This window comes from Panicum virgatum, chromosome 8K (assembly GCF_016808335.1).
Source record: "Panicum virgatum strain AP13 chromosome 8K, P.virgatum_v5, whole genome shotgun sequence".
Classification (NCBI taxonomy): domain Eukaryota; kingdom Viridiplantae; phylum Streptophyta; class Magnoliopsida; order Poales; family Poaceae; genus Panicum; species Panicum virgatum.
The window spans coordinates 34900254-34920697 of NC_053143.1; the positions used below are offsets into that span (position 1 = coordinate 34900254).

Sequence of the window (20444 nt, forward strand, 5' to 3'; positions counted from 1 at the left end):
TCCCTAGGCCAGCCGCCCCCACGCCTCGTCGTCTCGTCCTCGCCGGCCCGGCCCGCGCCGCCGCGTACCTCGGCGTCCTCGCCCGGCCCGCGCCGCCGCGCACCTCGGCGTCCTCGCCCGGTCCGTGGAGCCGCCCGTCGACTCATCAGCGCCATCGCGGCCGCCCGGCTGCCCCCACGCCGCCCCGGCCCCGACCACGCCGCCCCTACTTCCACCGAGGTAATGTGTTCTATCTCCTTTTCTGTGAAAGATCATTATAAGCAATTTCTTGCATGAGGTCGCTAGCTGGGGCAAATACATTATGCACAAGTATGATCAGAAGCTAGAAAAGCACCATGTCTTTCTTCAGGGCAAGGCATATAAGCAATTTCTTGCATGAGGTCGCTAGCTGGATTCCTATGTTAATATTTTGGCTAACACATCTGAGATAAACTAGGCTATTAAAGTTTTCTAGCTACCATAGTACTGCTATATGACGTTTCGGCTTAACGAGCGGCCTGTCTATTGCTATTAGCTGCATCGACAATTCGAAGTCCTACAATATTGGCAAAGTTCATACACGCTGTTGGACAAGTTGAACTGATTGACTAAGTATCCTACTGGTGATCCATGTCAATAACTTACACAAGTAATTGTTTACTTGCTCTTTAACCGGCTAGTCATGTTGTAATCTCCCTTCTTTATAAATGAAATAGGTCCAATCTCATGCCCCTTCGTGAAAAAAAAACTTACACAAGGAGAAATCCCCTAAGGTCCTGTTTTTTTTTTTTGACATTTTGGATACTTTTTAAGCAATAGCTTCGTGATGTTCAAAAGTTAAATGCCTCGAGTGTGCAAATTGTGCAACTGCAAAGTATATTGCGAATTGCATATATGAATGCTGACTGAATCTTTGAATGAATTACCCCTTACCTTGATTATTAGATCATACAAGCCTTATATTTGATAGTACCAATACAATGGTTTTCTATTCTATGTTTCTTCTGTAAAAATATCAGATGGTTTTGTAGTCGTTAAGTATGAGTACTTAAGTACGAGTACTGTGCCAAGTCTCTGGAGCATAATTTTGAAGCAGGAACAGGTTATGCTAGCATAAGTGTATATCTATGACCTTCATAATGAAACATGATTGCTACTATATATGACAGTCTCAAATAATTAGATTTTGTCACTTATGATGATGTTCCTTTTTTCTAGAAAGATCTTGTTATACTTAACAGTCGCTAAATCCAAATGAATTTTTCAGTATTTTTAAAAAAATATGCTGCTATATTTCAATCACATTGTAGATTTAAGAAATGTGAAGTTACTGATAACTGGATTCAGTGCTTTAGTTTTTTAACCTGATAGAGAATGTTGTGAGGCAAACAGGGGAACCACCCCTAATGTTTCTTCAGTTCGATGTACAGATCAGAAGAACATATGCATTTTGTCTCTCGGAATAATTTATTAGCAAGAAGAACATATGCATTTTGTCTCTCGGAATAGAAATAGCAATGTTAGGATACCCATGCTATGCAACCTATCTACTGCCAATTTCTCCCATGCTGCTTGGTCATGCACTCCAATGGAGCTTTTCTTTATCTTGCGGCATTATCACAGTATATATGCTTATCTCATTTAGTATTTCACAATCTGGATGTTGCTATTGCATACAAAATAATCTAAAGGCCTTAGCAACTGGGCTCATGCACTCTCTTTGTTTTTTATTGTTTCAGGTAGTGGAAATGGATCCTACGGACAACCAAGACGAGTTAATGCACGAGCTCATTCGTGGTAGTTCTGGGCACATAGCTCCAGAGTTTGATGAGGACGAGAACGATGGCAGCCAATTTTTAAACTTGCATTATCATGGCGACGAGGAGCAAGATATTAGTGGGGAGGAAGAAGGAAATGTCGAGGAAGCCGAGGTATAAAAGTTTAGTGATTCTTTCAGGCATCAGGATAAATGTTTTGTCAATATATATGTTAGGAGCAAGATATTGTTTGTGACACATGCGGCCCAGCTGCGAACTATTTGTGTTATGTTGCTAGCTTTGTTGATGATTTCAGTCCTTGTGTAAGGAGTCGTGCTCCAGCTAAAAATTCTTATGAATGTTTCAGTCAATAAGTTACCTAATATCATGATAATTTTCGATCTGGAACCCTTGCTTGCGGGTTATGAAGGTTACGCATACCTGCCGCGACGTCCACTAGTTGCTAGCAACCCGCTTGATAAATTTGCGATTCTTTCAGGCATCAGGATCGACGAAGCCTAAACGGAAACGTGGCTCCAAGAGGAAGATGGTAGGATGTACAACCATCACGGAGATCAACGAAGCAACCGGCGAGCCACTAGCTCCTGGTCAAATTAAGACAACATTTGTAAATCAATTGGGATATCTTGTTAGGGAATCCGTCCCCATAAAGTATAAGCTTTGGAAGAGAAATAAAGTCTCTGATCGACCTGAAGATATCGTGCCAGATTCAGAGAAAGATTTGTTATGGAAAGAGGTGTCGTTGCACTTCAACTTTCCCCCAGGCAAAGCTGACAAAATAAAGGGATGGGCATTTAAGAAGATGGCAATTCAGTTCGCCTCATTCAAGAAAAAATTGGTGGCAAACTTTGTCAACAAGGGCCTCACTCCAGATTTTGATAAAGTCTGGAAGAAGCAACGAGAGTGGTGGAATGAATTCGTGAATTACAAGCACAGTGCTGACAGCATGGCAGCCTCGATTCAAGGCAAAATGAATGCTAGCAAAAAGAAAAACTTCCATAGACTTGGGCCCGGAGGTTATAAGGTTGCCATTCCGAAATGGGAAAAGATGGAAAATAATTTAATTGTAAAAGGAATCGTACCGCAAACCTTGAGTTGGCCCAAACGAGCAAGGTATTACTTCTATGCTCATGGAGGCACACTAGACCCCGACACTGGAATATTTGTGACTAGCGACGTACTAAGAGAGGCTGCCCAAAGACTCGAGGACGCAATGAGGCGTACCGAAGAAGGAACCTTCCAGCCCAACAGAGAGAATGACGAGCTGACTTACGCTCTTGGGAATGCGGAACACACTGGACGGACCCGAGGTGTGGGCGTAGTTCCATGGAAATATGGCTTTTCCGGAGATCTCGAAACCTACCGAAGCCGATGCAGAAGCAAGGCAGTAGTGGCTGAGAAGATTCATAGCCTAGAAAACCGGATAATGTCACTTGAGGCAGCAGTTGGGCAACGCTCGGACCAACCAGCTGCCAATGTGGAGATCAGCCCCTCTTCTCAGCGTCGTAGCAGTGTTGCTTCCACGGAGCACCCTAATTTGGGTGCCGACAGGCCGAGGGACCCCATTGACGACATCACCGTTAGGACCCAATGTGAGCTTCTGGTTCTTTATGGGAAAAAGCTTAAAGTTTGTGCTGAGGGTTATGCGGAAGTCCAAAAACAGGGCGGGACAATACATTGCCAGCCGATTCCTGAAGGATTCGCCAGAGTCTTTGTTGACCGAATTACTGAAGAACGCTGGGAAGACATGGACCTCCCGATCCCTATAAGTCCTGAAGAAACAGAACTACAACATGTCGTACACACATGGATCGCGTGGCCAAAGCGCGACATAAGATTGGTGCAAGCAGACACAGATTCCGCTCGGTGCTCAAGGCAAAGATCACCAACGCCAGCTGATAGGAATCCTAGTGTTGGCCCACCTTCTCCACCGCCTGCACGGGACCCCAGCATGGATCCGCCATCACCAGCCGCACAAAGCGAGCCAATTCTGGCATCATCACCAGCCGCACAACAGAATCAGAGTCAGCGACAGAAGTCATACACGTCCCCTTCGGTCCAGCCATCTCATAAGCAGCAAAGAAAGAAGAAAAAGAAGGCGCCAGAAGAGGAAGAGGCAGAAGAATCGTTTCAAACCTTCTTGCTGAAGCGCAAGCTACTAAGGGAGGCTGCGAACAAGAAGCCAGAAATAGATCCGGTTGCAAAGGCACACTTTGTGAAACACTTCATTAAAGATCCCACCAAGGAGAAAGAAAGAGAGTCGGATTATGATCGGCAGATCAGAAAGTGCTACAGCAACCCCAAGAATCGCCTGATTAATGCAAAGACCGTTCCCCAGCTCGGAGAGCAGTCCAAACAATCGATCCCTCCGTTGATAGTGTCGCATGAAGACTGTCCCGATGAATCAAGAGATCCGTTGACCATGGCTGGGATGATATTGCAAACTGATCTAACAAGGGCTCAATTGCTTGGGGAGGCCCTACAGAATGCCCGCGGCAGGAAAAAGTTTGTACTTGGTGAACCTTTGATATGGCCAGAGTTGCTACCATTCCTACCAACGAGAATGGCCGAGTTACACAAATGGTATGCCGTGCAATCTAAAGCTAGTAAATTAGAGATGTTCCCAGCTCGGATTAAAGATGAGCATTTCTGGCGGGGGGCAGATGATGTATATATCGAGTTTGCATCACTCTACGATTTATACCATCAAGATGCCCTTCACAAGTCACTCGTCAGTGTATGGTGCATGTAAGTATTGTCTCTCATTTCATTATTTTAGCCTTGAGTGTTGATTGATCCCCGTTTTTCTTGTGTCCCGTAGGTCAAAAATTCAAATTTGCCGAAAGAAGAACTTTCATAACGTCGGGTTCTTCGACCCCGATATTATACACGAGAAATCGCTAGCGCTAAATCCTGGAGACATAGTCAATGTTATATACAGGGGGTTGCGTAAAAATAGCATGTGTCCCTTCATTCTCTTGCCATACAACCATCAGTGAGTCGTTCTTTGTTAGACTTTTTTTTCAATCCCTTCGTATTAATAATACCATTTAATAACTATTATAATCAACATTAATTGGTTATGCGTATGTATATGCACAGCTTTCATTGGATATTGCTTTGTATTCGGATTGAGGAGCACAAGGTCTTGGTGTACGACTCGTTAAGGCAAGATAAATCAAAGTACCAAGATATCATCGAGGTGGTAAATACTGCATGGAGTCGCTACCTCCACAAACACATAGGCTTGCCCATAGGTGAAATCGAGCCTCTTCATTGGGTGACTGATTTTCCGGTATGAATATACTCTCGCTACTAATGTCATTCGCAATAAACATCAAAAAAATTCTATATCGTAACCCACATTTGTCCATAGTGTTGGAGACAGGGCCAAGGAAACAACTTATGTGGATACTACGTATGCGAGTGGATCAACTCTTTTGCAAGTGAAAAAGGGCAAATGACAGTGGATGCATTCAATGTACGTGAGCACAATCACATCTGCTCATTATTTTATTTCATTATTTTTTATTCTCATGTTTTTATCGAAAAATGTGACAGCGTTGGCGGATGAAAGAAGAACTCATTGAAATCGCTCGGATCAGGGCAATTCAAGAAGCTATATGCGGATTTCTACTCGATGAAGTCATAAATCCTAAGGGCGAATTTCATGGCGATCTCCGTCTAAGCGTCGCCCAAGAAGATCCGACGACGAGGAAGCTGATACGTTATTATAGTTGATGTAATATCTCATGTACTTTTGAACTCCTAAGTGTTCCATACATGACATATAATATATATATATATAAATATATAATGTTAGTGTAATATGCTGTTCTAATAATACTGTGCAATGCAAAGAGTACGACTATGTAGTCACATACGCTAGAAATACGCATAGCCATACGTATAAAAACGAAAAGAAAAGAAACATAAAGAAGAAAAAACATTTAGTGCCGGCTAGTTATATCAGCCGGCACTAACCTTGCTGTCAGAACTCGGGCGGGGGCGGGCACGTTAGTGCCGGCTGGTATTACGGACCGGCACTAACATACGCACGTTAGTGCCGGTCAGAGTAGCCGGCACTAACGTCTGTCACGTTAGTGCCGGCCATTTAGTGCCGGCCACAGGGACCGGCACTAAGCCGTCCTGTGACCGGCACTAATGTGCCTTTCTCCAACAGTGTGCTAAGCCTAATGGGAAACATCGATCAAACCACAAGATGAATTTATTGATTGGCATGACAATACACGCTATTGTACTTTGACACGTATAACAGAAGATGGTGAGCACACCCATGCACATGGTACATTGTTCGTAGCTAAGTTATCCTCTCTAAAGGTCGTCGTTGGGTGTGGGCCTGGTCCCACACGTCAATGACTCAACTGTAGGGAGCCAACTGCAGAGGATCCGTGTCCCCTTCATTATTGATTTGGTTGATCACACAGGATGATGGATCAGTTAGGCCTGGTCAGCCAGCCCAATGGTTATTAATTTGGGCTCGAGCTTGGGCTTGGTGACGGTCACCAGCAGTGATCCGAACGTGAGCTCGGCTTCTACCTTCTCCGGATTCTCGTAGGCCGAGGGCAACAGCAGGCGGACGTCCAGCTTGCTTGCTGGGGCGGCCGTGTCGTCCGTTTTTCCCTTGTACCTGATTAGAAGCAGATTGCCCTTGGTCGCCACTTCCAGATCATTCTTGTTCGTCTCGTCCACTTTAAACCACAAGTTGATGCGGTCTGCGTCTTCTGTGATCTTCCAGTTATTTTTTGGGGGAGAGAACTCAGGGAACTTGGGGTGCACCAGGGCTGACGTACGCGACAGAGTTAATCATGAATGCATGCATTGCATGGCAGGCAGAAGCAATATATTATGGCTACTGAACATTTGTGTATTACTAATCACATCTAGTATTACACTACTGTACGTACAGATATTTATAGTGTTTTTTATATTTTTTGAACGAGTGGTCCTAATAAGTTAGTAGCATTCCAAAGATGAAGTTCTCTTTAGAAATTAAAGCAATATGTACTAGTACATTAGCTAGCTGCAGCATAGAGTATTACCAAAGGGTGGGACGTCGTACGTGTATGCAGCATGGCACACGGAGAGGGGTGATAGCTTGCGTCGAACCAAAGGGAGAGCCACAGCCGGCGTAGCCGCCAGTTTGCGGGCTTGCAAGGGCGTGCTCGAGATTTTCCTCAGCGGCGCCGGCTGACTCAAAAGTGTATAGGAAGTCATCGTGGACATTGCTGATGTCTAGGAGTATGTATGTATCTTGCTTCTGCTGCTTGCTTTGCTGCGATGCAATATTATTACGCTCTTGTGCCTTATATATAGACCAGGTGGGAGACAACTGCTGGCTAGCCTTTGCTTCGGCTGAGAGTTCGGAATGTTTAAAGCACTAAACAAACAGTGACGATGCAGCAGAAAACGATGCTAAACTTGCGGCGGCCGGCTAGCATTCATCGAAAATGTGTGCTTTTGTGCTGTAGAGAGATCCTTGCTGCCTCCCGTCGCTGGGATTCCTGCGTGTTTTGGCTCCATATGCAACACGTCGCGCGACCTTTTTTTGAAATATACTCTAGTATAGACGGCGCGGGCTAGCTGCATTATAACTGACTGACTAGTTGCAATGCAGTAAACCTTTAGATCTTCTAGCTAGTGTACTAGCTTGGAATTATTGCATTGTCAGGATTTTTTTGATAATCTTGCCCTCAAATCAACTTGTGCAGTACTGTCAAGTGATGACCATGTGATGGGAATAACATCTGAGCCACAAACCCAAGCGCATGGACGGAGAGCTTCTACCAGAATCCCACAACGCAAAAGCAGTAGAATATTAGCAGATAAAACCAAGAACAATCATGGAAAAGGAGCTATTGAAGTTGCACAGGATTTTGTAGTTAAAAAACTAGGACACTTATTCCTACAAGCAGGGAAGCAGGCTACTAACCAATTCGAATTCTTTGCTTAACATTTCAACGTCCACTTATCAGCTTTGTTATCCGGCACTCCTGTTGGGGCATGCCCAAGTAGTAGATTGTTCAGAGGGGGGATTGTTAGATCTGTAGCCTAATAGTAACATGACGTAAAACATACCGATTTATACAGGATCGGAACAATATTGTGCCCTGTGCTCAGGTATTGATCGTTATGGTTTTAAGATTTCTGTTAGGGCACAATAACAATTTTAGATACCGAACTAGGGGGCTTCTCCCTCTCTAATATACTTCAAGCAGATCCTGAGCTCGCATAGAGGCAGAGCTTCACAACATGAGTCGAGGTTTCACAAATTAAGGCGTGTGAGTACTTTGGGATTGTTAAGAGAAGATAGAAACGAAAAGTAGAATATAAAGCAGTGAGCACTGCAGGAAAAATTAAATAGAACGTGATGATTGTGCATAAAGCAGTGAGCGCCCATAGGGTATATGTAGCCCCCGACTGCCTGTGTAGTAGGTGGACCAAGATATATAGGCAGTCGGGAACGTAACTAATAATAAGTAAGGAAATATTTAATTGAGAGAATAAAGCGTGACTTAGCTGTTTGGCATTTGTCGGGTTGAGAGTCCTCATATTGTCCTTAGTTTTTGTCCTGATAATCCCCTTGGCGTCATTATTGGTGTTTTAGACCGGCACCCTATCGAGTGGTATGCCAAGGTAGTAGATTATTTGATGGGATCTTACTGAGATTAGGAACTCGAAGGTAAACACAACACGGTGATTTAGATAGGTTCGGGCCGTGGAAAGAAAACCCTACATCTTGTATATTGTATTGACTGGTGTTGAGATTTGATATCCTTTTTGGAGGGGTCCCTGCCTCGCCTTATATGACGGGGGTTGGGTTACAAGACAGTTTATATGAATCCTTGTCGAATAAGACAGAAAGAGTCCCTATTACAAGTATAATACAATTTTTCCTAATTCCAACTAATTATTTCCTTTCTTGGAGTACGCCCTCGCCATCTTGCACAATGGCCATCTCGTAGAGTAGCTGGGCTGGCCCATCCCCTATCTAGGATATTTTGGCCCTCTCTATCTCTCTCTCTATATATATATAGATATATATATATAGATATATATATATATATATTCATTGGCCTATTAAGCTTAATATATCACTTTGCTGTCAATGTTGTCTTGGTTAGCTCCGATCCATTGGTTGTGACGATAGATTAAGTTTCAATAGCTAGATAATTGTATTTATGACAAATAATGTGATCAGCTCTGTACGTTCATCCTTTAAATCGGCTGGTTTGGCTGATTTTTTATGTTTTATGTATTAAATTTAATTATCTTTATGATTCAGAAATTTAGCCGGGAGTATTGTTTTCTGTATCGGACTCTTGGCCAATATCATGACAGAACAATTCGGAATTCCAGTCGATGTGTTCCGGAATTTAATAATATTTTCACCCTCTTTCAATTTCAGACCAAATTGACTGGCAGGATGCGAACCTCGAAATTTAGGACCTGCAACGGACTAAAGCAAATATCCCAGCCTTGGCGTGTTACTGCATGAAGATCATCATCTGATTTTTACGTCAACACACTTTTTGGCACGCTTGGTGGGACACTAGTTTAGAAGTTTCATGGAGATGATGGAACCAAAAGAAGTAGATGAAAGCAAAATAATTCTTGCAAAAATACTGGTGACTGTGGAACAAAAAGAAACAAGTTGAAGAGTATGTGGAGGATTACAATAAATTATGTTTGCAATCTTCTGATATGACTCGCCAGGGATCAGTTTTGAAAACTTAGTTGCCAAAGCCAACTGTGACAGGGGAACCTGATAAGTTTTCACCAACAAAGAAACGGCTGTTTCATGAATATGTGAATGAAGCAGTACATCATGTGCTGATAAATCAGTCAGGAGTTTTGATTAATACATTGCAGAATCTGATCAAGAAGGTGGATCGAAATGATGCTCATCTTGGTCGTGTCATTGATGATAGGGTTTGGTATATGAAGTGACCACCCAAGATGAACCTTACAACCACCACTACTAGATTTTTGGCCTTTTGCACCGATGAAAAAAGCATGGTTATAGGACCAAAATTATGGTAATATCTTTCAATTGCCATGATATCATATTCGTTGACAGGCGTGGCAAGTAGTTCGGTAGCTTTAGTTTTGGGCAACTAGTTTTTGTTTCATTGCAATAGCTGTAGTAATTACCACACAATCAAGCACTGCATTAGATACTTGTTGCAATGACCAATGTCGTGGCAAGCTTCAGATTATTTTTGCAACAAAATATTTTTATGGCAAAAAATAATTATAAATCCAAAACATAAAAAGTAGCAACTCATGAGAATTGAACCTAGGACGTACTAAACACACAATCCTACCATTGCACTACAGCAACCTTTGTTGTTTCTTTTACTAATAATTCATTTTGTCTTGTCTCTCCAAAATATGAATGCATAAAAAACGTGGCAATAACTGGAGAATGTAGCAATAGCAAACATTATTTCAAGGAAAGACGAGATTATTACAGCACAAGAAACTTATTACAATATTGTCAACAAATCACAACCCGTTAGTTTTTTTGTTACAATATAGACCAAATTTTTACAATGGAAGTCAAAAATTTTACAATGCAAAAAATCTGTGGCAATATTATGAGCTAATCGCAACCATTTTATAAGTGGTGACAATAACAGCTAGCTATTACAACGAAATTCAATATTATCACAATGTAGGTGTGTCCGTTCGCCTCCAGCTGGCACATGTCGCTCCCATGACTTCTTCCCAACGGCGGAAATAGTGGATTCCCCAAATATTCCCTTGTAGAACAGCCTCTAAGCACCTATATAAGGGCAAGTACATTGGATTTGTCTAATAGAAGGTCTCATGCAATTACACATCATCTTGAGACGATTCAATAGACAACCTCTGCAATAGGTTGTCGTTTTCGTTGTCTCGTAGTAGTCCTGTATGCCTAAATTTGTGATATGAAAAAAAAGGAATATTATGAGTAGCATGACAACAACTACTCCTACAATGGTGAGTAAACGATCTCGTAGTCCTTAACTTTAGCCTATAAGCTTCGCGAAGTAACCACCTTGTTCTCTCTCCTCCCCCTCTCTCCACATCATCAAAAATCCTACGTGGGTCTGCATGAGACAATCTATGAGACCGCTAATGTGTAGCAATGTACTTGCCCTAAGGAGGGGAGTGGCCTCACTTACAACACACACAAGAAGATGCAAAGCTCCACCCCAAAGGCGAAGCCCTGCTTAGGCTAGTGCTTAGAGTAGGGAGAGAGTGATGGGAAGTTCTATGTAGCGCCAGGCTTTGTCGGTGCTCTACCTTGGCTGTACCTCGGCAGACGCTTTTATCTAAGTAAATGTTCGTGATATTCTATGGGGATGAGTCTCTTGTATAAATAAGTTCTATTCTTTATTTGCTTGCAGTTTCATCACTCTATTTAGAGAGAGTGCCTCAATCTTTTATAAGCATGTGTGCCAAGATTGAGATAGTAATCAAAAACGTAAATATGATGTCTAGGTTAGAGGCTACCTTTATTTGCCTTGTATACCACGGGTTGTAGAGGTAGGCAGAAGATGGTGACAGCCTTATCCATCCTTTGTAATCCTCCATTTTCGGATACAGTTATAAGTCAAAGTCGCTTGGCACACCAGGGGTAAGCTGGTGCCCGAAGCAAGCAATTTAGGATTAGAAACTATCTTATCTCAATAACTTCTATCCATAGGAATCCTCTTTACCCTCCCCTACCTTATCTTGTTGTCCTTGGACAAAAAAGTGTTGAAGTTAGTACACACACATTCCCTGTGGATTCGATATCTTGGAATACTCCTGCATAAAAGCTACAGCGATATCGGTACACTTGCAGAATTATTCGCATCGTTAAAATACCAACATCTTGTCTGGTGGATCGCATAATGGTTTTTGTGGTCTGCTGTTGTGTTTTTTGGGTAAAACCTCAAGGTGGTTGTAGTTTTGCGAATCTTGAAACAATAATATTTTTAGGTGCGATATTAAAACTTGACTCATTAAAATTTAAATTCACAGTCCATCAAACAAATGCTTCCTTACTTTAAACCCTACATGTCACATTTTCCCACACTTGCAGAGTAACCCATTCAGATGTATTTCAGTATCTGTTGTGTCTCCCTCAATGCTAGAAGTAAGAAGAAGAGGCTGGACATGAAGACCTGCAGTTCTAGAATAGCGTGCCCCCGGTCGACTCTGAGGGAATATGGAGTCCTCCGCTACGATAGTTTCTACGGAATAGAATCCGTTTTTTTTAGATCCTATAATCATATCATAATTAAATATACGCTTTGTAATGGTATTGTTCTGATATTTACTAATAAAGTCACTTTATATAAGAAAACTTAATTCAGAGCATGCTTTGACGCTGCACTATAACTGTGCTTGCATCAGCCACTGACTCAGGATTGATATCGCAAGCACCAGGGTTTTTCCGAAATGGGTCTTGACATATAATGCTAATAGGAATAATTATACACATTTCTCCAATATTTCTATCACCCAAAAGAGGGGTCCTGACAGATATTGCGTGTAGGAATATTTTTACACATAGTTTCTTCAATAATTCTATGAAGTTGCTGTATTTTAACAGTGACAAAGGGAGCCTTATTGATGCGAGAGTCATCATTTAGGCAACTACAATCTGCTATTGCTTTATTAGCCTTTAGGAAAGCTGCGTCGAGCATGGCCTGTGAGCCTCCACTAGCCACTTTATTCCCACCCGCCGGAGCAAGCAAAGGTAACCCTCCGCCATCATTCATGCATGATCATCTTCATTATAGTTACTACTCCTATATTCACGCATCCATAGCCGGCCAGTTGAGCTCATTCCCCCTGCACGGCCACATTAGTAATAAACTGGGCCGCATCAAGCTGTCAGAAGCTCAGTCAGAGTTGGTGCAAGCGTGATAGGCAGGTTTGAGTCGGACTAGAACGTGACATCATCAAAAGATCCAGGAGTCCGATTACTTTTGGAAAACTTTGTAAATATAGTAGATTTAGTTGTTTTCTTTCAAAACAAGTTTGTTACATCGTGATAGTTTAGGAGTCTTAGTTTTTAGGGTATAAATAGTAGACCCTATGGTTTATACAAGGCATCGAATCAATCAACACACTTTTTCTCGGCTTCACGCCAAAACCCTAGGAGTAGGAGTAGAGTAGTTTCAGCAAGTTCTCCGGTGAATAGAGTTGCGTCGCTTTGATTCCGGTTTGCTCGTAAGCATCGTCTTATCAGATTGTCTAAGCTTTAATTACGGGCGCATCACTGTAATTTTGTTTAGTTAATCTACCAAGTTATCCAATCTCGTTTAACTCAAACAAGGCTGCCATTGCTTCAATCTCTTGTTTATCTTAATTGAGTTCACAAGTTATCGATCTCTGTTACCTACTCGTAAGGCTGTATCGTCGGATCTCTTATGTGTATTTAATAGATTTCACAATTTATCCCACGACGATCATAGATCATAGATCTATCGGCTTCTGTTTAACCTTTTTCCTGCAGCATCTTGATAGTCCCATAGTATTCGTGATCTTCATTATAGTTACCACTTTATTCCCACCCGCCGGAGCAAGCAAAGGTAACCCTCCGCCATCATTCATGCATGATCATCTTCATTATAGTTACTACTCCTATATTCATGCATCCATAGCCGGCTAGTTGAGCTCATTCCCCTTGCACGGCCGCATTAGTAATAAACTGGGCCGCATCAACCTGCCAGAAGACTCAGTCAGAGTTGGTGCAAGCGTGGTCAAAGGCCTGGTCACAGGTGGCGTGACGGGCAGGTGCGAGTCGGACTAGAACGTGACATCATCAAAAGATCCAGGAGTCTTACTTTTGGAAAACTTTGTAAATATAGTAGATTTAGTTGTTTTCTTTCAAAACAAGTTTGTTACATCGTGATATATAGTTTAGGAGTCTTAGTTTTTAGGGTTAATTGGATCTGTGCCATTATAACTATACCGTATTTGAAGCGCGTCATTACTTCTTGAGAAACTATGCTGGTGCCATTACAATTTCACACTTATTCGAAACATGTCATTACGTACCCTTTCGATGTGTTTATGAAAATTTTTGGACTAAAACGCCCACATCTTCAACCTCCCACTCTTATCTCATCTTTCCCCATCCTGGTTGAGGTCGTTGCTACTCCGGTGCTCCCTTCTTCCCTCCCTGCAGCGCACTATCGCGCCCTCACCTCCCCTTCTTCCCTCCCTAGGTGAATTTTGTGCCTGCAATCTCATCTTGGCGGACTCTGTTGAAGCAGGGAACACAGCGCCAATTTTGTTCTTGCGTGAAGCAGTGATTTTCGATCGGCCTAACCCAGGCAACCCAGCGTGAGGTACCAAGCAAGAACGCCAATTGGGCAGGTCGTCGCCACCGTCCCAACCAAGCCTCCATCCCAGCAGCCGCGCCCGCCCCCGTCGAATGCGTCGACCGAGAAGCACAGCGCGTGGCCGGCGGTGGGGCGGGGGGGGGGGGACGGGAGCGACGCGATGGAGATGGGGCAGAAGCGCGGGGCTGCCGTGCTGGTGGGCATCAACTACCTGGACACGAACGGGGAGCTCAAGGGCTGCCTGGCGGACTGCTTCGGCTTCGACGAGGCTGGCATCCGCGTGCTCGACGACCCGTCCATGCCGCCGCCCACGAGGGCCAACGTCCGGCTAGAGCTCGAGCAGCTGGTGGCGGGCGTGCACCTGGGCAAGCGCGCGGGGCTGCAGTGCCGGCGTGGCGGCGCTCCGGCGAGTGCATGGGTGCCGCATTGAGCAGCGCTCAGAGCACTTGGATGAGCTCGTGGGGCCGCGGCGGCGCGGAGCAGGGCACGGGCGAGCACGTGGAGTAGGGCGTGCGCAAGCAGCGGTGACATGGCAACGATGGCGCGGAGCAGCAGCGACTTCAACCAGGATGGGGATAGATGAGATAGGGGTGGGAGGTTGAAGATGAGGGCATTTTGGTCCAAAAATTTTTATAAACACATCGAAAGGGTACGTAATGGCATGTTTTGAATAAGTTTGAAATTGTAATGGCACCGGAATTGTTTCTCGAGAAGTAATAACGCGCTTCAAATACGTTATAATTTTACAATTAACCGCCCGCCTCTAATCACACTTTTGCAAATTCCCCTTCCCACTCCCCCTGCGCACCCCCTTGGATGTTGATCCAGTGGCCCAGATTGAAGTTTGCACAGTTTGCACGAAGAGGTTGGTTTGCACCTGATATATTCCCATAAATAGTAGACCCTATGATTTTTACAAGGCATCGAATCAATCAACACACTTTTTCTCGGCTTTACGCCAAAACCCTAGGAGTAGGAGTAGAGTAGTTTTGGCAAGTTCTTCGGTGAATAGGGCTGCACATCGCTTCGATCTCTGGTTTGCTAGTAAGCATCGTCTTATCAGATTATCTAAGCTTTAATTACGGGCGCATCACTATAATTTCGTTTAGTTAATCTACCAATTTATCCAATCTCGTTTAACTCAAACAAGGCTGCCATTGCTTCAATCTCTTGTTTATCTTAATTGAGTTCACAAGTTATCGATCTCGGTTACCTGCTTTTAAGGCTGTATAGTCCGATCTCTTATATGTGTTTAATAGATTTTACAATTTATCCCACTACGATCATAGATCTATCGGCTTCTGTTTAACCTTTTTCCTACAGCATCTTGATAGTCCGATAGTATTCGTGATCTTCATTATATTCTTAACATTTAAATCCAGTACCTTGTTTCAGTCAATCTCATAGGCTGGTTCGTTTAATTAGATTGCATTGTCTCAGACTGTCTCGGTTAGGTCCGATCTTTGAATAGTGTTGTTGAGTTATATCTTATCAGTTCGGTTTGATCTGCTGTAACCTGAGTTATCAATCGGTTGTCTTGGGCGATCATAGATGTGAGTTAGAAGTAAATCTTATTGTAACTAGATTCATCGGCAAGTTTTGCTTAATTTATCGCCTTGGTTGTTAGCGCTGTCTCAGTTAAATCCGATCCAACACTATTACAAAACAGGCCTTTGGTCCAGCTCTTTTGTCCCGGTCTCCGTTGTGCCCAGGACCAATGGTGGCTTTAGCCCTAGATCCAACGGCTAGCCTAGCGGCGGGGGTGTAGGGGACTTTGATCCCAGTTGGAGATCCTTTATTTGTCTCATTGGTCCCAGTTGGAGCCACCAACCGGGATAAATAAAGGGCCTTTAGTCCTGGTTGGTGGCTCCAACCGGGACAAAACGCCCCCAGGCCCTTATCCCCTTCTTCCTCCCCCATCCTGAGCCATTCAGCTTATTTGTTCTTGCTATTCTTGGCTCGGGTGGGGGAGTTCATGCCAATTTTCTCCACAATTTTGTGAAGGCTCTTGATTCCCCATCCATAACAGCTCTAATGGTTAGAAGCATGATCCTCTTATCTTACATTGTTTGTGTAGCTCATTTTATGGTTTAGAAATAGTGAAATTTGAGGTTTTTTAGATTGGAAAAAATGTTGGAGTTTTTTTTATTTATACACCATTCGAGCTCAAATGTGATACTTAAGGTTAGCATATTTAGAGGTGATTTACTTGTATTAGTTGATCTAAGTGAGTATAGAGAGTTGATGTGATTTTCTTGTATATATATGTTGTAACACCCTAACATTTACTTTAGAAGTGTCTAGCTTAATTTCATAATTTTCTGGGTTAAAAAAGAATTAGTTTTGGAATATTTAAAACTCACCATAGGCTTCAACTTGAATTGTTGCATTCATGCTGGTGCATATTTTATTTTTGTATAATTGTGTTTAGGTTCCTAAAGGTCCCAGAATTTTTCTAGAATTTTTTGGGCTCTATATCTATTTTTATACGATTTTATCTTGATTTCTGGGCATTAGAAATCCTTCATCTATTTTCTTTTTCACCTTTTTCCTTCCTTTTCTTCTTTCCTTTTTCTACCTAGGCCGCTGGCCCTTCTTCTACTCCCCACCGGCCCGATCCCCTACCCTTTTCCTTCTCACCGGCCCAACCCGTCTTCCCTTCCTTTTCTTCTTCTTTTTCCAATACGGCCCGAGCCAACCCGCTAGTCCTTCCCCCTCCTTCTTCCACTGACCGGAAGACCCCATCCATCATCCCCCTCCTCCCGCACCAGTGCCGGGCTCGGCTCAGACTCTGCTCCACTCAGGCCCACTAGCACGGACACCTAGGGTCGACTCAGCCACGCCCATGCCCCTTTTCCCCTCATAACCCGGCCTCGCGGTGCCCTATCGCAGCTGCTACCTTTTCCTTCGCCTTGCCCCAAGCGCACGTGCCGCTCCGCTCAAGCTCCGCCGTGCCACACCCGCCGTCGATCTGCCGCTCTGCCGCACCTCCGCCCGAGCTGTCGCCTCCATTCACTTCCCGGTGAGCCGGGGAAGCTTCCCAACCCGTTTTTAGCGTATCTTTACCGTTTTAACTCCATTTTAAGTGTTCTTAGTACCATTTTGATCGTTGTAATGCGTAGAACTAGTTTTTAAGTCGTTTACCTCTTTTTTAAAATGATTGGTGTACTGTTTTAATTTATTTCTATTATTTGCTTGTATGTACTTGTGTTGTTTGGCTTGTTCGTGATAAGTAGACGAGAATCCGTTCAAGAACTTTCAAGACCAAGACTTTGAAGAGTTTGAGCAGCAGCAAGTGACTGAGGAAGGCAAGTATATTCCTTGATCATATTTTATCCTAGTAACATTTATTTTACGCTTGCATGCATTAAATTGATGGGTACCTATTATCCTATTTGATTATCCATGTCCTTGAACAGCTGGGTTTCTTTTATCAAATCTTTTGGGTAGTTTGCTTAGCTGCCGAACAATGGTTATGGGTAGTTTACTACAATGATACTTGAGATATGAAACTTTAATGTACATCTTTTGGAACAACATGATGAATTGGTGAGTTTAATTAAAATCAACCATGGAGAACCACCCGGGAAAAATAGCGCAACCACAAGAACTATATGGCTCTGGTCTTGGCTGATTAATTAGATATCTCTAGCTTGTTAGTAGCTTACCAAAAGGTGCATGGGGGGAGCCTGAGGGGTTTGCTGACTGCCAAGGGTGCATTCTTTTGTTTGGAATTGGTCACGCCTTGGGGGAGGTTCAGTCACGCAGCTGTTGAAATCTTAGCGGGCTACTACTGGTTAGGGAGTCTTTGTAAAGGCCTCATAGTATACTTATATAGCCATACCTAAGGAAAGTGTGGTGAGTGTGCCTGATCAGCACCGCGTGACGAGTAACACAACTTGTGGTGAAAGTGTGTAACTTCTTCAGAGTGAAAGCTGATATATCAGCCGTGCTCACAATCAAGAGCGGCTCGGACCCTCACATGTCTACTTAGTTGAAATCCTTGCTTCAATTCAGTTATTTATTGTTTCAAGTTAATTGTTTATTCAGACATATACTTCTTTTTCATAAATGTGGGATGGTTTCATACATGTATAGTAAATAGCTGATAATGTTCCACTGTTAATTAAAATGCTTACCGCTTTACTCAGCCAGCCTTACTCCTTGTTTTAAGCCTTTCATGTCATATATTTCCTAATATACTTGCTGAGTACCAACCATAAGTGTACTCACACTTGCTCTAACAACACTGCTAAGAACAAGGCCAGTTTGAGGATTTTCCAGAGGATATTCAGGAGTTCTAGACGTATGTTCCCCCATTCAGCTACCTGTGGAGTTTGGATGATCCGCTACTAGAATAAATGCGAACCGAAACGCTTATTTATCTATTTATTTATATTCATGACACTCATTGGGTTTGTAATAAATAATTATGGTACTTTATGACATTACTACTATTATTCAGTGTTGTCATCATATGTGTGTAATTTTGATCCTGGTGCACATATGATTATTGGCTTAATTTATTCTTTCAAAATCGAGTGTGACATATGGTCATATATATTACAAATGAGTGTAGTATAATTTTTTATTTTTAGAATGAGAGTATGTATATATGACCATATGTGGATTTAAATGTGAAATGTTAAATTGAATAATTATTGAAAGTTACAAAAGATATTTATTTGGTATTTATTTTGTATTACGAATGAATTATTTTGATGCTCTAGGGATGTATTTATTTAGGCTCACATTGAAACCATCTAGAAGATAAAAAAATCTTTGTTTCGGAACAAGTATACGTCGTTAACCTTGACCCAGTGGTGATGGTACAGCCATTTAGGGCCTACATGATATCCACGATATGGTGCGGTATAAAGATGTGATGAAGGGGTACGACATTGATCCTAATGAAGAAATCCGCACCTTTACATGAGGTGAGGATGCCACCATTGGGACCAAGGTCGTACTCCTTCATCACGTTCTTGTTCTGCACCCTGTTGTGGATATCAATGTGGCCCTAAATGGCAGTGTCATCACCACAGGGTCAAGGTTAATGACATATACATGTTCCTAAATAAATTTTTTTCTTACTTCTAGATGGTTTTTGGTTATTGAGCCTGAAACAAAGTGTGTGAACCCTGATTGTATCCCATATGGCGCCGACCTGGGACAAATAGTGTTCGCCTCAAACTGAAGAGTGTCAAAATAATTAGGGACTACAAATAGTGATTGTGTCACTAGGGAATGTGCTTCGGGTTCTACCTTGTCCCGAGTGCACCCTAGAGAATTTGTTTAAGCAAGTATTGGCGTAGGAGGAGCTTGTTAGCGTACTAGTCCTGGGGCAAACCCTTTGCTTCAATTGATGATTCATATTAACGCTCTAGCTCGTCTCTATCGCTAGGTCCAGGAATAGCTCTAGCGCAATCCGATCTGTTTGGAGGGGTGTTCTGTTATTTCCGTTAAGCCGTGTAGCAATCCTCTATATCTGATTCAACCTTAGCCGAGGAGGGTTCATTTTAGTTTCATTTATATGGGAAATCCTTACTTCACATTTTTACCTTGGGAAGTCACCACAGGATTTGATAAAACTCATCTTCATATATATGTAAAAGTAGTGCTTTCAATAACAAAACCATTGCTTTGAACTGCTTTGTCTTAGCCGATCAATTGGAGAGATGCGCCTCAATCCTATATTTTTTCCATCTACGTAAAAATAACTTGTCAACTTTAATGTGAGTATGAGTACATTTCATTGTAATTCTAAGAATTTATTCCGTTTTTTCACATTTATTTGATAGGTATAGTGAAATTAGTTTTATTTTTGAATGTCAAATATGAGTTTGTAAGAATTTATTCAGTTTTTTACTTGTATTTGATAAGTGTAGCGAGTCTGACTTTGCAACATGATGCATTGGAGCGTCGTGCGTCCAGAGACTACAGGAGGCCATAGAAGCAGTTGCCTAGGGAACATTCCAGCCTGATAGAGAAAAGTATAAGTTGACTTACGCCCTTCAGAATTCAGAACATCCGGGGCGCACAAGGGGCAAAGGCCTGGTTCCGTGGAAGTATGGGTTCAGGGAGTACATCGATTCATACAGAAGCCGGAACAGAAGGAGGAACGATGTTAGACTCGGGGCAGCGAGACTGCTCACAGGTGTGGAATATACTAGAGTAAGGGATATCGCATGGGATGTACCTTACCCTTCTTGTAACTACCCGATTAGGCATAGGACTAGCTGACTTGCTAGGAAACTACTCAATCGTGTATGAGTAGGACTCTCCAGGAGTAATCGGCTAGGACTTTTCATGTAACCCTGCCCCCCTGGATTATATA

At 42.8% G+C, this 20444-nt stretch overlaps 1 protein-coding gene and 1 long non-coding RNA gene across 2 annotated transcripts; one reads left to right on the forward strand and one right to left on the reverse strand.

Moving 5' to 3' along the window:
• The first annotated feature begins 4449 nt into the window (after positions 1-4449).
• Positions 4450-4958, forward strand: LOC120646275. Its single transcript, XR_005664352.1, has 3 exons — positions 4450-4505; positions 4579-4752; positions 4903-4958. It is a non-coding gene; the product is annotated as an uncharacterized LOC120646275 (long non-coding RNA).
• A 1009-nt stretch (positions 4959-5967) lies between these two features.
• Positions 5968-7073, reverse strand: LOC120644495. Its single transcript, XM_039921123.1, has 2 exons — positions 6821-7073; positions 5968-6562 (listed from the first exon to the last, which is right to left on the reverse strand). The coding sequence occupies exons 1-2, from the start codon at positions 7002-7004 to the stop codon at positions 6219-6221; spliced, it is 528 nt and encodes a 175-aa protein (XP_039777057.1). The 5' UTR covers positions 7005-7073; the 3' UTR covers positions 5968-6218.
• Between the last annotated feature and the right edge of the window lie 13371 nt (positions 7074-20444).

Excerpts from the sequence above, each read along its gene's own strand:
- LOC120644495 (XM_039921123.1), bottom strand. The coding sequence starts at position 7,004 with ATGTCCACGATGACTTCCTATACACTTTTGAGTCAGCCGGCGCCGCTG. Across the intron at positions 6,563-6,820 it reads GTACGACGTCCCACCCTTTG|CCCTGGTGCACCCCAAGTTC; the intron begins GTAATACTCTAT and ends CGCGTACGTCAG.